The sequence below is a fragment of the Pseudonaja textilis genome, chromosome 5 (assembly GCF_049901715.1).
Source record: "Pseudonaja textilis isolate UNSWEBS1 chromosome 5, rPseTex1.2, whole genome shotgun sequence".
Lineage (NCBI taxonomy): Eukaryota > Metazoa > Chordata > Lepidosauria > Squamata > Elapidae > Pseudonaja > Pseudonaja textilis.
The window spans coordinates 32,503,632-32,521,843 of NC_141994.1; the positions used below are offsets into that span (position 1 = coordinate 32,503,632).

Consider the following 18,212-nt stretch of genomic DNA (forward strand, 5'->3'; position numbering starts at 1 on the left):
GTTTTGATGCCAAGAAAAACAACATCTCCCTGCAGCAGACATATTAATCAGAATTTCAACTACTTTTATGAGGCCTGTTTTATATATTATATATACCTTCCCCCTGCCCTATTCTTTTCTAGCTTCAAATATAAATAAGATTCTCTTTATGTACATTTTTAAAAAGTCACGTATGATATTATTACGACTGAGCAATGCTCTTTTATTATCTTGTCCATTTTTCTCAATTTTCAGTTGTTACAGGTAGTCCTTGACTTACTGCCACAGTTGAGGCAGGAATTTTGATCATTGAGCAAATGATCGTAACATCAGATGCCTACATGACTGCTTTGCTAAATGATTGCAATCTTGGCACTGCCAGTTATAATCATTAGGCAACCATGGAGGTCACTGAATGGATGGAGTGAAAGAGGTTCCTGCCAAAGGAGGGCAGACATGCACAGAGACAAGGAAGGGATTGTGAAGATTTCTTAATTGCTTGCCCCCAATGGTTTCAGGAAGGGTCTTACTTGTTCGTCCAACAGCAGTTGAATTGTTATGCAGGAAGCCGCTCTTGGTCTGTACGACAACCATGTACTGCTCCCCTGCTTCTAGTTTGTTAAAAGTGTGCTCATATACATGTTTGGAAACCGTCTGGACACCAAGGGGGTGATTCTGATGAAGTATTGTGACAGTATAAGAATCAACATCTCCTCCTCCAGGGGTCCAATTCACTTTCAAGCTGTTCATCATTCTGGCAGGTGAAATATGAATATTTTTAACTGCACTTGGAACTAAAGAGACAAAAAGGCAACATGGAAAAAAAAGTTACTTTAAGTTTCCTTAATATAGCATATATTTTCAAAATTGCAGAAAACATAAAAGAAAGGTAAATGGATCAGACAATAAAGTCATCTGCTTTGTAATTTTGTAAACAAACATTAAGAGAGGTTGTAATTGGAGGCAGACAGGGATCCAAAGAGTTTGGAGAAAAATTGCAGATGCTTGAATGTGAATTTGCAGAAAGTAAATTGATGAGCAAATGCCAAGAATAAATACTCAAAACCTGGATTCTGAACAGGCTGCCAAATTAAATTTGTAGATGTGATAGACATGGATGGGAAAGCTGCTGTGTTCAAAGCTGTGAACTTTAAATCCTGCCACTCCAAATACAATTCTGTGATAAGAGTGTACTTTCATTTTTAGGTTCTACTAGACAACCTGTGACATGTTGGATCATTGTTTCTGAGATATTTCCTTTCCAGATTCTTCAGTGCTTTTTACAAAGGCAGAGCTTCTAAAGTACTAGAAAAGTTCTTAAAAATTCAGTAATATATCTGTTTCAAAAGTAGCCCATGTTGAACTGTATAGCACTGTCAAACATCAGCAATTGACTACAGGAAATGTTTTATGACATTTTTTAAATTGTATCATGAAATATTTTATGATAAAGTTTATGTCATAAAATGTTTTATAAAATTTGCCAAATTTCTATTCCATGGCAGTAATAGATTCTGGATTTTGGGTGCATTCTGCAAAATAATCCATTTGAAGTAATTTAGTTGAAAAAGTTTTGCCCTATGAAATACAGGGTTGCCTACTTAAAGGTTACAGACATGAGAGTTTATTAGTATATAGATAGAAAAAAGATAGGAAGAAAAATCCCAAGAAAATACCAGCCAAGCAAAACAAGGGTTAAATTGTGTGAAAGAACAGACTTAAATCTTTAAAGCTTGTTTGCCCCAATCACATTAACAAGGAAAGGTATATATAAAATTTATTATAAGAAAGGGGCATACGAGCAAAGGCTACTCATTCTTCCCTTCTCAACTGCTTGCTTCCCAGATTTCCACAATGCAGGTTTAATTCTAGAATGGGAATGAACACATGCTAAATATTACACTGGAGATGAAAATAATTGGCTCTAAATTAAAGAACTGACCATGTTGGACCAGGCTGAGGCCTTTTTAGCCTAGCATTGTTTTTTCAAACTGTTCAGGCAAATACCTCTAGATGCCTACACAAAGAAGATGGAGACATACTTCTCTTCTAATGTAAATCCCCAAGCAGTGTTCTTTTCCGATCTCTTTGTAAAGCCATTCAAGTCTATGATACTACACAGCCCCTTTTGCATGCCGTTTTTGTATGTTAAGTCATACTGTATCCCCTATTTTACATGTGGAGGAAGATACAAAACTAAAAATGCATTTCCCTTCTTGTGATGTGCTAGATCATACTGCATGCTTTCACCACCCAACAGAGGCAAGTTCAGAAGTCTTTGGATATATTTTTTTCCCCTAACCTGTCAATCCTTCTATGAAAGTAGAACGCTGTGCTTCACCACTGATTGTCATGACAACAATTTTGTAAAGGCGTCCTGGAGTGAGGGAGGTAAACTTGAATGATTCGACAGTATTTTCAAGGTGATGAGGTGGAAAAACTTTCATGTCATTGAACAGAAGCTGGATCTCATACTGATCAATATCTCCATCAGCTTTGGACCAAGTAATATATAAATCTTCAGTGCTTCTGTCACTAAGAGTCAACTCTTTTACTGCTTCTGGAACTGAAGAATGAGGGTAAGGAAAGTGTCAGGTAACACATACACATACACACAAACACAGCCAGTCTTGAAGAGCAGTTTACTCATTTCAATCAGCTTTTAAATAAGACCACAAATATTATTAGCCATCAAGAAGTTATTATATAAAAAATTATAATTAGCCTACTGGGGATAATTAAGGATCTTTTTATTGAACTGAACTAAAAGCCTAAAAGCATTAAACTGAAAGAGGAAGAAAGCTCTTGCAAAGGGAAAGATTGCCATTTCTTTAGCCACTTGAATTATGTGATTGGTACAGGAGAGGGCCCAGAGGCCTTTCTTCACCAATCTGTTCATTCACCCATGGACAGCTGCACACATTCTTGTTGCCTATGATAACTGGGCTAATACAGGTAGTCCTAGACTTTGTTTGATGACCATTCAAAGTTACAAGGGCACTGAAAAAAGTGAGTTATTTTCACAGTTACTGTGTGCAGCTTGGTTCACATGGTTATGTGATCACAATGCAGATGCTTGGCAACTGACTCGTATTTATGACAGTTGCAGTGTCTCAAAGTCATTTGATCCCCTTTTGCAACCTTCTCACAAGCTAAGTCAATGGGGAAGCCCGATTCACTTAACAACTGTGGCAAGAAAGATCATAAAATCAGGCAAAACTCACTTAACAACGGTCTCATTTAGAAAATGAAATTGTGGGCTCAATTGTGGTCATAAATTGAGGACTACCTGTATATACATTCAGAAACCATTTCAATCATTTTGAAATACACATATTTTTGAGTGAGCATGAATTTTAATTACTTGCATTGTACCTTAATAGAAATATTTATGTAACCTAAAGCAATTGATAGATCTTTTATAACATGATCATGTTTTTTTGACATGACATTCATATATGAGATGATATAACTTATTTAGAGCAAAATGTTTAACTTATCTTTTTAAAATGTTAAAAAGGTTCTAATATTCTGTCAGAGGAATGAGGTGTTAAGCACTCTATTCTGGTGATAGCTAGCATGCTATGATTCCATTTGCCTCTTAAGAATGTGTAGAGATATTTTTATAGCAAATGCTGTACGAAGGGAGACGATATTACCTTTTCTTTCCAGAACTTATTTATCATAGGTGTACATAGGCATCCATGCACACACATCTTATCTTTAATTTGGGTGCATTTTTCACTGAACATAGCCTTACTAAATCCAGTGTAAGATTTCTGTAGGTATTCAGAACTATCTTTCCAAACTGGGTGCCATCTCTATGTCCTAGAATTGATAGATAGAGCAGCTTGGGAAAACCTGATCCAGGACATTCTTGAAATGAAGAACGTTACTTTACAAAACAACGTTTCTTCAGGAGATTGAAAGTTCATACTTATTCTCCTAGTTGCTAAAGTCATACAACTGTTCATCTTGGAAGTGAAGGCATTGCAAAGGTCAAACAACCACATGAGTTTACTCATGTTTACTGAATTTACTCAGTTCCTGAGTCATATTACCTTGATTCTAGAACTTATTAATTTATTAGCTCCTGGCCATGACTATCAAATTATGAGACAGGCACTTGAATTATGGTGTTGATCTTTCTTTACATAGGAAAACAGTCCTTAATAATCAGTCCAATTAATAAGGTCCTCAGTTCAGAAGTGTAATATTTAAATTGCGTTTTTAATTTTAAAGTATATAACTATATAAACAATAAACTTATTTGCATCAGCCTTGAATATTCACTTACCTGTCCTTCCATTGGCCCTTTCACTAGTTTCGTATTTTCCACTCCTAGTGCAAACAGTTACACTGTAAAGCCTTCCTGGAATCAGGTTAGTGAATATACATTCATTGACATCCTTGGGGACACTTTTTGTTTGAATGAAATCATTGTTGTGCTTGATGATCACTTCATAATTGTCATAGTCTCCAGTGGCATGTAGCCAGGATACTTTTAAATAGTCACTTCTTGCAGAATTGCTCACCGTGAGTCCCTGGACATTTGAAGGAACTGAAAAGATAAAACATACTTCAGTGTGCTGTTATATCTGATACAGTGAATGTCAAAACACACTCAAAATAATTTGAGAAAGGAATTGGTATAGGTCAACTCTAAGGAAAGAATAATCATTATGACCTACCCGTTGTTGTATAAGATAAAGTGTATCCTGATAGACATAGTCTTGTGCTGTGTAGATAGTAGCTGATGAGTATCTGGTACTAAGTAATTATTGAGCTACTAACATTACAAATGAGTCTCCTTATCTAGGCCAAAATGATTTGTTTGGATATGTAAAAACTGAGCAATATCCTACTTTTATCATCGTTTATATGAATGACTTATTTCCCAGGGCTGCAGCATTAATGAATAAAATAAGGTGTCAAGTTTCAAAAGTTGTGTAATATGTTGTTGCCTAAATCAAAATTATGGGATTGTAGTCCATATATTATTCACTGTGTATTTTATTGTAATAAATAATATATGAAATTACACATACACACACATGCATGTGTGTGGGGGGGTGTTCATATATATTTATGCTTTAATTACATTATTGCAACCAGCAATTATTGCATTTCAACTTTCTTTCATTCTTACTGATTCCCAACTATATTTGTCTGCTTAATATAACCATTCATGAAGCTGCTGAAATAGTCTTTTCAAATTATGATCCATGAATCACACCAGTGGTCCATGGATGTCTACCAGGTGGTTAACTGCAGCTTCCTAAGTTTAGCAGTCATAATGTTCATGCTGGCTGAGTTCTGCTTTTCTCCAAATTGACACCACGTCAGCTGGCCAGAGATCATTCACAACCTCAACACTGCTAGCCAATTGGCCAGGACAAAATTGCTCACCACCTGAGTCCCATCTATCCTCCCTGCCCCCCCATAACTCACCACTAATTAGCTGGCCAGAACACAGCTACTCACTACTTCTGACCCTGATTCAAAAAGTAAATTCATAATCAGTTTTGGTGCACACTTTAAATACCACAGGGTTCTTAAAAATTTACTCTATTTACTAAGCGTTGGAATCTGTTTCTGTAAACTGTTGATTGGAACCTAGTCTTTCAGGAGAACATACAATAATATATAGTTACAAGCGTTTCTTTCACAATATCACACAGATCTAAATGGGAGAATAAGTGGTTGTATATTTTTGGCCTTTTTTCATTTGTTCTTAGAAACTAATATTCTGTCTTATAATAGCAAATAGCTTTTGGTTCTATAGTGCAACTAATTGTTTTTACATTCTTTTATGAGAAAAAATATTAAATGTATTCTGAAGTGTATACAGTATGATAACACAGAACATTCAAAAGCAAAAGTCTTGTTTTCATCTACTCTAGTATCCAATATAATATTCTGAATGAAAATACATATTTATTCTTAATTCCTAGTGGTCTTTAACAATTTTTGTTCACAAAATTTTCCTGTAACTCAACTATTTAACAATCAGACAGTTCAAATGATATTTTGCCATTCACTTAAAAAAAAGCTTGTTGCTTGTTCCTTTTGTGACATTATATAGCACGGGTGTCAAACTCGATCATGTCATGTGACATATAACAACGTATTGTGGCTTTTTTGCCTTTGAAAAGCCAGGGTGGGTGTGGCCTACGTGTGATGCATCTGGCCCGCAGGCCACCAGTTTGACACCCCTGTAATATAGCACACAGCTCAGGGAGAGACAATACGTGTGTGTGTGTGTGTGTGTGTGTGTGTGTGTGTGTGCATGCATACCCACAAGCTTTTACAATAGAGCTGAATACATCCAAATGTCTTCCTTCAGCTCTTGTTTACCTGTTCTCTCTTGACCAAAAGACTGGTTTTCATATTTCCCACTCTTGGTTGTTATTGTCACATCATAGAGACGACCCGGTGTGAGAGTGTTGAAGGAGCACTCGCTGGTGGATTTTGCAATGGTGAGGACATGAACAGTCTGACCTCCATGAGAGAGCGTCACCATGTAGCTGTCCACATCCCCTGCAGCTGGCAGCCAGGAAACACTCAAATAATCACTCCGCCCTGAATTGTTCACCGTGACTCCACTTACACTGGAAGGAACTGCACATCAAAGCAACAGAAAGTTCTCAGTTTACCAGGTGTTCAGAGAAAGTTTCCCGATAAGGTCCACATTTATAACAACAGAGAATTTTGTGACACCTAAAAATGACAAAAATGGGTTATTGTACAAGTATTTTTAGATCCCAGTCCTGAAGTGGAACTCCGATTCAAGAAAATTTATGCAAAGCTAATTGTTAGTTTTTTCACTTAGTGACCTCATGATTCATTTAACAGTGATTTGCCCAACAACAGTGGAAAAAAGGTTATAAAATTGAGTGCAGCTTGCTTAACAGCTGCTTAGGAACTGAAATTTTGGTCCCGTCATTGAAAGCTGCAGACTACCTGTACCACTGTTCTTCTGGAGGCATTGAGCTTCCTTCATCTAGAACGGGGGTGTCAAACTTGCGGCCCACAAAACCAGATGCCTCACACACTGGCCTTGCCTGGTTCAGCAAAGGGGGAAAAAGTTGTGATAAACACATGACGACATTGTGACGGCACAAGTTTGACACCCCTGATCTAGAACACCAAAAGCAGGGGGATTATGTCTTTTTCTACTGAGAATTAATTCCCTGAGGGGAAAATAATCTGTTGTGGGGTGGCACATTAGAATGGCAGGATGAGGCTGAAGCAGACACCGAGTGGAAAAATGAAAATAAAAAGTGGTGGCCTTTCTCCCTATTTCATTCTCCCTCTGTCCATCAGAGTCCCCCCCTCCCCCCCAACCAGTAATGTGATGGAGAAAAAAAAATGAACTAAAAAAAAATTGCAATGAGATCACTGTTACTCCAGGAAGGGAAACGAGGTGCTTATTCCTCCTACCCCACTATATTTTGCTGTGTGGCTACAAGGAAAAGAAAAATAAACAAAGAGAAAAAAAGCAGAGATGACTTATTCTGCTCTAAATATTGTTTCTATTATACAGTAGAAATGAAGGGTTAAGCCTCCATTCTCCCTATATGTGACACTGTTGACTGGGGGAAATTAGTTCATCCTAAAGGAATCTTGGGATGGGGGCTAAAATAGCCCTGTAGCCTTGATGCTGATTATGGTACTCACAATATTCTTTTCTACAAATTTAACTAAATGTTTTGGACACCCAGAAGAAAAAAGTTACTTTGCACTTAGGTTGCTAGTACAATAGCAATTAATGAATCAGCAATTCTTGCAGATAAAAGGAATTTATATAGAGCTTAGGAACTAAACATTAATTAACACAAAACACACACACACAAATAAACACAAGGAATCTTATTTACAGTTGCTCATCTATACAAAAGCAAAATGATCAGACAAACTTTTGGAGGTGCTGCAACAAAATACCTTACTTTCACAAAATGCTGCAGAGCAAACATTGATACATACATCATTTATAAATTTTGAAGTTGCCTGCCCTCTAGTGGAAAGACTTATGAACACTTTATCCAAGAATGAAGTTTAATTCTTTTCCCATTTGTTTTACAAGTTTCTTTCAATAATTATCTGAATCATATAATAAAATTATATATCCTCAAAATGCCTGACTCTACTAATTTAGGCTTTTTAAAGATTCTGTAATTGAACACCATTAATTCAAGCATTCTACCTATTAAGAAATTCACCAGACTACTGTCCAGTTTTCTTAAAAGTCAAATGTTCATAGCATTCATTATATGTTCTTCTGAAATATCCATTTTAAAAAATTATTCTTAAAAGGAAAGAGTGTGTACATGATGGCACCTTTTCACATAAGTTGAAGACTGGAAAATCCAGGATACAAATTTGAACAAAGCTCAATGAACAAATCTTTCATTATTTTAATTTGAAAATAGTGAAAAATGTCAATCCAAAGAGAACAGTTTCAATTAGTGTGATCAGGTGAATTTTCAGAAGACCTGAAAAAATAATTTAATCGGGGTTTTTTTGGGGGGGGGGCATGAGGGTGGGAAGAGAGATTGCCTTGAAATCAATGTTGACTTCTGGTGACTGGCAGGACAAATCCCTGCAGTGTTCAAGACAAGATTTCAGAAGACGTTTGCTACTGCCCATTTCTTAGGGTTGAGAAGTGACTAGCTGAAGGTCACTGCCTGGCTTCATGCCTAAGGCAGAACTAGAATTCAGAGTGTATCAGTTTTTACTCCAGTACCTTAACTGCTACATCAAACTGGCTATTGACCTGTAATTATACTCACATTTTATTTTATCTTTCAAGAAAAAAATAAAGCTTTCTTTTTCTTACCTCACTCTATGCTCCGTTTGAGGATGCTTCAGATTCCTTAGCCTTGTAAAGCAAACCACAACCTCTCAAATGTTATTCAACCAACTGTCACAAGACATATCGCCAGTTCCTAAACCCCAAGTCAGCATGATTATTGGGCACCAAACTAGAGATGGCTCTTCTAGCACATTGCAGAATTGAGGAATATTTTTCATTAAGAAGAGGGAATTTTCAGTTATCATTGTCACTTCCTCCACAACCACCATTGCATATTTTAGTCTCCAAGAACTCGCTATTATTTCAGTTGACATTTATTCCTGATGATTTAACGGATTCAAATATGGAGCAATATGGAATTGATTTCCATTGCCTTTTTTTTATTTGCCAGTCCAGTCACTTTTCCAGCCATTGTTTGATTTGCTAGTCTCCTACTCAAGTCCAATAAAGCAGCTTTTACCCAGACAAATAAGTCGGAAGCCACCTGACCACTATTTTAAAGTATTGCTGATTTGATTTCCTCTCTGAAGGACAGACATGATACAATCATTTTAACATATTCACTCATGAATAAATGTATACATTATCTACCTACCTGTTCTTCCTTCAGCAATCACTTGTCTGGAAGATATTCCTCCACTAATGGTGGTAACAACCACTGAATAGAGTCCTCCAGGTTTTAAGGATTGGAAGTGATATTTATTGGTATCACTGGGAACTGTCTCATTTTTTATGACAACATTTTCATGAATGACCAACACTTGGTATGAATCTACATCTCCTTTTGGCCTTATCCAGTTGGTGAATAGACTGTTAGTTTTTCCTTGGTTTGCTACATTTAAGCTCATCACTTGTGCTGGAACTGAAAGATCAGCATTATGGTTAACGAATGAAATTATGGTTTATATTTACATAAAAGTTCAAAATCATACCAGTGAAATCAACAAAGAGGTTCTTAAAAGCATGGTTGGTATCAATAAATTAGTAAAATACAGGTAGTCCTTGACTTGCAAACACAATTGAGCCCAAAATTTCTGTTGCTAAGTGAGACATTTGTTAAGTGAATTTTGTCCCATTTTATAGTATTTCTTGTCGCAGCTGTTAAGTGAATCACTGCAATTGATTAGTAGCATGGTTCTAAAACGAATCTGGCTTTTCCATTGCTTGTCAGAAGGTCTCAAAAGTTGATCGCATGACCATGGGTCATTGCAACCATCATATATACAAGTTGGTGGCCAAGAATATGAATTTTGATTACATGACCATGGGAACGTTGCAATGGTTGTAAGTGTGAAAGATAGCCATAAGTTACTTTTTTCAGTGCTATTGTAACTTTCACTGGTGACTAAATGAATTGTGATAAGTCAAGGAGTACTTGCACATGGTCATATGTTCAAATGGAGTCTACATTTACCAATGAAAATGCCATCTTGATGCAAGGCATCCTGTAAAAATTTCCAAAAATCAAATGGATAGCATGATCCAATGAATATAGTTTACTTGCAGCTTCAAAAACCTTTCAATGAAGTTTTTCACCAAGAATTCTTAAATAAAAGTCACAGCATAAGAGGACAGACCTGCTTATGGGCAGAAAGTAGTTAAAGAAGCAGATGTAAGAATAAGTATACAGTTATTACAATGGAATATGCAAATAGTGCAGTTTGCAATAAACGGAATTTTATAATTTAATAAATAAGGAAGTCATGGGTGAGGAGTAAGGTGATTGCATTTGCACACAAAACCACCAATTAGGGAAAGTTAAAGTAATGGTGAAAAATTTGCAAAATGACCTCTTCAAAATGAAGGAATATGTAATGGGATGCAATTAGAGTTCAGTGTAAACAAGCAAACCGTGGTGTGCACTGGAGCAAAACTCTTAATGTTGTATATCTGTGTTTATATCTTATTGGCAAAAATTGACCAAGACAGAGATATTGCAATTGTGACAGTTCAAGGACAATATCAACATATCAAACAAATGCTATAAAAACATACCCCATGTGAAAAACCAAGCTGCCCAATATTGTAAAGCCTTCATATAGATCCCAGGTATTACAATTCTCAGAATTCTAGATATAGAAACTAACTATTGGACTGCTACAAAAAGTGCAGAAAAAGGCAAGGAAAATGATTGGTTCTAAAGTAATTCCTCTCTAGGGAAATGTTACCATATTGGTATGCCTTTAAAGGCAAAAAAGTGAGTAAGATGATATAGATTTGATTCACTACCACATGATGTAGTGATAGCTGCCAACTGAATTACTTTAAAGTGACAAATTCATAAAGCATAAACTCATTAGGGCTACTTGTGATGGCTAGACATTTATCTCCAACATCAGAAGCACCAGGCTGATAAAATTGAAAGTGCTTTGGTTCCTGCTCTGCTTGCAAGAATCCTGCAAACATCTGGTTGCCTACAATGGGAACAGAATGCTAGATAGACATAGTCCTTATTTAGAGACTGCCTCAATTAGCAACTGTTCAGGGTTGCAATGGTGATGGGAAAAGTTTATGACCAACTTTCACATTTACGAGATCATTTCAGGTCTATAAAGCATAGACCAGGAAAACTGAAGTAAGGACATAAACACAATCACAATTTCATTTATCCACCAAGTTGCTGGTCCCAGTTCTGGTCTATGATCTATACATGGCTTTGGATCAAATCTAGGTCTTCAGGATTGTGTATATTCTGAGTAGACATAATTTCTGGTTTATAGAAGATATGAAGTTTGAAAAACAATGACTGAGAAAAAGTAGTTATTTAGTTATTTTAAAAAAACAGAACCAATAAGATGTCGATAGTATGGTACCTGTATGACCCACAATTGATGTCCAGTTACTCAAATCCCCACTTATGGTGGTGACATTAGCAGTGTACTTTCGTCCAGGAGACAGATCAGTGTAAGTGAACTCTTTGGCTTCCTTAGCCAGAGCCCTGTTAACGATTGTGAGGGACCGGTGTCCCAGTGAAACCACATAGTGATCCCAGTCAGACTGAGGGGTTGCCCACATGATTGTTAGAGACGATTCATTAGCATGCTTCACACGAAGTTGAAGAACTGGCTGTGGAGCTGTGGGAGAAAAAAAAAACCCTTAACAATATTGATGTTTTATGCGCAGCTACATTTTGAAAAGGAGTTGTGATGCTGCTTTGATAAAAATTGTGAAGAAACACATTACAGATGCAGCTAGTTGTAATGCTATGGTTGAAAATGACTTTATGTGTGTTGTCTACCAACTGAGCTATGACATTACTCATAAGTAAAAAGCATTTCCTTCCTAAGTGAGCCTGGCTTCACAGCTTGTAGTGCTAATTTTTCAAGCCAATGTGTTATTTTAAATTTCTTTAAATTTCTCTGTTTGTGTCTGCAAACTACTGAGCTGGTGTTAGAAGAGGTATGCTTTAAGTGCTGAGCATAGTTCTATTCCATCTGCCACTGAGCTATATTATTTAGAATTTGACATTTATTGAGAGATTTCAAACTGAGGAGAAGGCTTGTGGGAGTTGTCTTTATTCTGATGAAACTATTGAACAAATTGAGCATTTATTCTTGAAACCACAGTGGCTTTGTTCCTCCAAAAAACTAAATCAATGGGGAAGGATAATTAGGATGTTGTGGAAACACCAATAAAAGTAAATGACCCCATTCAACTAATCCTAGAGAGGAGAAGGTAAATTAGCCCTCAAAAGACTTAGTTACGAATACACACACCAACTCTACCTAGTCAGTCCTGCTGTGGAGATATATAACCAAATGATCTATTTTAAACACCAAATCAAAGGAAATGGCCAGAATTAATGACTTAACAATACATCCCCTAAAATCTGATTAGTTGCAGTAGGCAAGCTATAGAGAGCCAAGCCATTGTAACAGGGAGCATCCACAGAAGCAATAAAAAAATCGGTTATGACTATATGATCAAAACCTACATGCATTTTTCCATTCATATAGAAAAGAGATAACGCGCACAGAGAAGGGCTTTGATCTCATGGCATAATAGTATGTGGAAAGACCTTGGGAGATTAGCTAAAGAGATGCTGCCAAGAGAATGGTCAGTAAGAGACAGCATAGCCAGCAACTGGATCATGGTTGGGGCAAGAGGTTCTGAAAAGACACGCCTCCCCCAGTTTCTGGCAATGAAAAACAGATAAAAGAGAGGATTGTACTTTCAAGCTTGTAAGATTCTGTGATTCTGGGTTTACAATAAAGTAGAATTACCTTACCTATCTGTGATTTCTGTCTAGTTCATCCCATGAGGCCAATGCTGATCATGCAAGTCTGAAAATAGAATCCTCTGCATTTTCCCCTTAAAAGTGCAAGGAGCATCTCTTCTGAACCTCTTGCCTCGCCCACTATCCACTTGCAGAATTATGCTTTCTCTTATCTGACCATTCTTTTGGCAGTGTCTCTTTGCCAAGTCTTTGAAGGTCTTTTCCATATTGTTACACATGGTTATGGAACCTCTCTTAATGAATACAAAGATACTCCTGTGTTATGATATCATGGAACCTTCTAGTACTCCTACTATAAGAAGTACTCCCATGCTTTTTGACATATTTAATGTGGCTGTATAATTAGAAACAGTGATAAGGAGATACTGAGTGTCACTCTAATTGAGTGATTGACTCAATTAGATATATGATGAATTAAGTTTTCATGTGTCAGATTTTTAAAAAAGCAATAAAAGGTCTGGTCACAAATATGTCTGTTTCCATTGCAACACTCCACTTTTGTTCAGGAATGGCACATTTCTGCAACCCATAATAATCTGCACTTTATAATTACAAAAAGTATAATGTCAAAAAGTCAAAATGTGTATAAAGTCTAAAGGATTAAAAGTGAGGGTGTAGCAGGAAAAACAATCAACACGAGGTGTAAGATAAGGCAGGGTTTCTGACCCTGGTCTTCTTATACACCCTCCTATCTTTTGTTTTCCAGACTACTCCCTTCCTTTTTGTAAAATTGGAGTTCTTAACTTTCTACCCACAGCAATTGCTTATTTCAGAGTCAACTGCCTTCCTTTAATTGACTTAAAGTAATAGGTCTCAAATATTTTTATGTACTTCACAGTCCGTTCAAATAAAAGTAGTATTTGTATTCCATAATCTCATTTCATACAAACTCTTTTTAAATTTTCAACATTTCTGCTGGCTATAATAGGAAAAAAATCAACCCAAACCAACCATTTGCTCACCTGTTCTGCCTTTGCAGTGGGCTTTATTCTGTAAGCCTCCACTTTCTACAGCAACAATCACCTCATATTGTCTTCCAGGAATGAGCCCTAAATCCTTGACAATGTATTCTCTTTTAACTTTCTCCAGCGTAATATTCAGCAGTAATGTAGAGCGGTCAAACAGTAAAATACGGTATTTATCCCAGTCTCCCGTGGGGGGAAGCCAACTTACTTTCAGACATCTCAACCAGCCCATGCTGTCTACTTTCAATTCTGAAACTTTTTGGGGAACTGAAACACAGAATGCAAAATGATAACAGATAAAAGGGAACTGGTTTCTCATAGAATAAATACTTCTTCCTTAAATTGTTATTCTATTAGCATTCATTAATTCAGTTGCTTCCTACTGCTAAATGTCTAATTGCTTTAAGTCCAATTTGTGACTTAAAATCCTGTGGCTATATAATGCAAGATTTGCAACACATTGGCGGGATAGAATCACCACCTGAGAAGGAGTTAGGAACCTTTTTTCCTATCTACAACACAGATTTTTCCTGCCAGATATATTCTGGTTCTCCATTTGCAATTGGGGATATAGCTAGAGAAGAATAGCTGGATTTAGGATTTATAGTGAGAATTTTAAGTATTATTCATTTTAGCAGTCATCCCCTTTAACTGTGCTCTATTTCACTTATAATATCATTATACTTTTATGGTGAACAAATTAGTATAGAGATAAGACTATAAGCAGACAAACAATACTTTTGATAACAAATGAAAATATTGTATCTCGGGAATACTACAATCTTTTACATATATTTAGTTCAAGATTTACTAATTAATATTTCCTTTTGAAATAAGTAGTAACTGTAATCTAAGTCAAACCCATAGTATTTACTTTCCAGAGAACAATTGGCACAAAAAAATCAAAGTACTGATCCGATTAGAAGGCACTTAGAAAAATTAGAAACATACTTGTCCTTCCATGAGCTGTCACTTTGGTGAATAATTCACCACTGATTGCATTGACATTCACTTCATACAGACTTCCAGAAATTAGCTTGTCAAAATAAGTCTCTGTGACTTGTGCTTGTAAAATTTTACTTTCCTTAAAAGACCCATGATGAAATAAGGTGACATTGTAGAAATCAAGGTTCCCTGAAGGCCTCTTCCATGACACTTTCAGTGTATCCAGACTATCATCATTAGCTACCATCAAATCTAAGACTTTGGCTGGAGCTATTAAAAAGAGTTTAAAAAAATAAGTTACCAAGCACAGTAGACCAAATACTTGCACTAGATTTGTAGGCATGTACAAAACTCACTTTTCAACATATTATTCTGGGGTGGTTCAGTGATTTCCTGTGTAACTTCAGTTCCTGCTTGCAAACTGAAGGATTTCCTTCTGGATCCCACTGAACCATCTCACAATAACAAGGGTGGAGATCTGGCATGATCACAGTGAGAACGGACTATTATGGTTTTATTTGGAATTGATTTATTTACAAATCAGTAAGCTTTACATATCCTTATAGTTCTATATAAAAATATTTTGAGCTGCAAATAATTTTATTATTAATATTGGCAGAGTAATAAAGAGTATATAGTCTATAGGCTCCATTGGCTTGACATCAGTGTAGTGCTTAGGATTAGACATAGAGTTATGTATTTTGATCAAAGCATTGTGAATCATATAACAATTCATAAAACATCTCACATAGTTCAATCACACTTATCACTTCTGAATGTTGTAAACTTTAGATTCTATATTGCATATAATTTTGAATGAAATACAAGTGTTAAATATTTAACTGCTCTCAAAATTATCTGGCTTTTTTGGGGAGTAGTTATAAGTTTCTAAAACGGAAACAGTAACATTGATGAAAATGACAAGATACACTTGGATATCTACTTTTATATATACAAATGGAAGTTCTGACTATATTATATTTATTTACTCTCATCTGGTCACTGTCTGATGAAACTGAAACTCTGACAAATACCTGTTGAGATCTAGGAGCTCTTTAACTGAGAGGAATGGAACAATTCTTAGTGGTAGCATAAAATATTCTAAATTAGAATAAAGACTTCTTATTTTGAAATAATTGAAGACTTAAACCAATTTTTTCTATTAAAGTCATAGGCACTTCTTACGATACACCACATTCCATTGCAGTTAATTTTAAAGACATCTATATGAATAAACCTGTGTTTTATTTTGAAAAAGGGGGCTTTATTTTATCCTTTAATTATGTATCTTATTCAGGAAAAGATTTATAAAATCTTACCAGTTCTTACTAGTCTTACATTATAGTTCTCCATCCCCTGAGACTTGGAAATAATTGTCAAATTATATAGACATCCCGGTATTAATCCTGAAAAATTGTATGACAAAATATCTTTCTCTAGATTCATCTGTTGAATTAGAATATCTTTCTCCTGCAAAACCAGCCTGTATTGATCTACATGACCAGCTCCTGGCAACCAAGAAATATGGAATGACTGCATCTTACTCAAGATCTTGATATTTTTGACCGGTGAAGGAACTGTTAAAAGAAGGAAAAAGAAAAGCTTATATTAAGAATACTGCAAGTATCTGCCTGAAGTTAATTAGATTTCAATGAAACATTTATTTATAATTAATGTTAATTTCAATTATAATAAGTTAATATACAATTTAAATTAAATCAAATTAAATCATATGCTTGCAAGTACTTAAGCCATCTTATTTACAAAATGATATCAATATCATTTGCCATCCCATGGATCACACAAATGTCTTATGGCTATTCACAAACCATTTCAAAATTCTTCTGTGTCTAAGGAATTCTCATTTGTTCTCTTTTCTTTGTGGGAAGAGAAATTGTGAGCATAAGTGAAATAATATTGGTGAATATAATATTGTTTTCACCAGCATTCTTACCAGTCGAGCCACTGATTTCAACTGATGAGCTTTTTTTATTTCCAGCAACTGCTTTGATGGTGATTGTGTATTTATTGCCAGGGATGAGACTGGCAAATATTTGATCACTTCTAGAAATGCCTCCAGGAACCAGTATCTCTTCCACCTTTTTGTTGCCATTAAGTAATTGTAGCTCATACCAATCCACTTTCCCTAAGGATGGGCTCCACCAAACCTGTAAAGTGGTGGTTGTAATTTTGTCCTTCTTAATTTCAAATCTTGCAGGAGGCAATGGATCTGTGAGTTTCCAACAAACAAAAACAAGGCAAACAAGGTAGAAACCAAATTAGCAAAGCCTATAATTCAAAGCATATCAACTGTCTGAATACTTTTTATATGTAAGATAAATGTATGATTAGCTGTTTATTCAAGATCTAAACTGAGCTCAACCACATATCAAATAAAGAAGATAGACCGGCAGGTATGAGATATTTGAGATCTAGAAGAAAGAAGGTGTGACAAAGACTAAGTTGTTAAAACTAAGAAAATTAAAAGGCTGCAATCTTATCTATAATTTCTTTTTGCTTGTACATATTTAGATCTAAATACTTACAATCAAATTAATAGTTTAATTATAAACTAAGTTAAAATGTTAAATGAAGACAATTTTGTTCCTGCCTTCCTTCTTCAAGTGATAGGAATGAAGGATACAATACAATAATCATTCTACATCAAGGATCACCTATATAATATACAAAGATGGGATTATGCCTGAGCACGTTCTTCAGCTAGGTTGCACAATAAAAGGAAGAACCACAGTCCGGGGAAAGGAGGAAAAGACATTGTATTGAATCAGAATAGAGCTGTTTGACAAGACAGTCATAGACTGTAACATTCTGTGCTGTTACAGAAAACTTCCAGGTGCTGCTTTGGTTAATATCAAACTTATTTAAATGCTTTCTGAAATATTTTAGTTGAAAAAAGTATGACCTAGAGGCAGCTACAATATGTGTTGTCTTTCAAATCCACTTCCTTCCTTACTATACAAAGTATGAATATACAATGGCAAAATGCAGAGGGAGTATTTCCAATATATACTCCCATCAGCTATCTCTTACACCGCTTTTGTGTAGGAGTTTTCTTTTATCAACCCAGGGAACATCACAGTCCAGATTAAAAACCTTCAGGAGAGATGCAAGTGCTCCTCACTGGATGAGGCTAGCAAAATTCATCAAAAAAGCTAATCTGATCTCATTCTTGCACTGTATTCTTCCCATTATAGCAATAGCAATAGCCCTTAGACTTATATACCACTTTATAGTGCTTTACAGCCCTCTC

General features: G+C 35.8%; 1 protein-coding gene across 2 annotated transcripts in view; it reads right to left on the reverse strand.

Annotated features, from left to right (window-relative positions):
* PTPRB (protein tyrosine phosphatase receptor type B) overlaps positions 1 to 18,212 on the reverse strand; it is an 83,169-nt gene that overhangs the window by 26,493 nt on the left and 38,464 nt on the right. For both annotated transcript variants that reach the window (XM_087934453.1, XM_026699534.2), the window contains 10 exons: positions 16,896 to 17,171; positions 16,261 to 16,518; positions 14,948 to 15,211; positions 13,994 to 14,263; positions 11,608 to 11,868; positions 9,390 to 9,656; positions 6,337 to 6,600; positions 4,277 to 4,540; positions 2,282 to 2,545; positions 510 to 773 (listed from right to left, as the gene is read on the reverse strand). In XM_087934453.1, the coding sequence (XP_087790579.1) occupies positions 510 to 773; positions 2,282 to 2,545; positions 4,277 to 4,540; positions 6,337 to 6,600; positions 9,390 to 9,656; positions 11,608 to 11,868; positions 13,994 to 14,263; positions 14,948 to 15,211; positions 16,261 to 16,518; positions 16,896 to 17,171 (2,652 nt within the window). The remainder of the gene's footprint in view (positions 1 to 509; positions 774 to 2,281; positions 2,546 to 4,276; positions 4,541 to 6,336; positions 6,601 to 9,389; positions 9,657 to 11,607; positions 11,869 to 13,993; positions 14,264 to 14,947; positions 15,212 to 16,260; positions 16,519 to 16,895; positions 17,172 to 18,212) is intronic.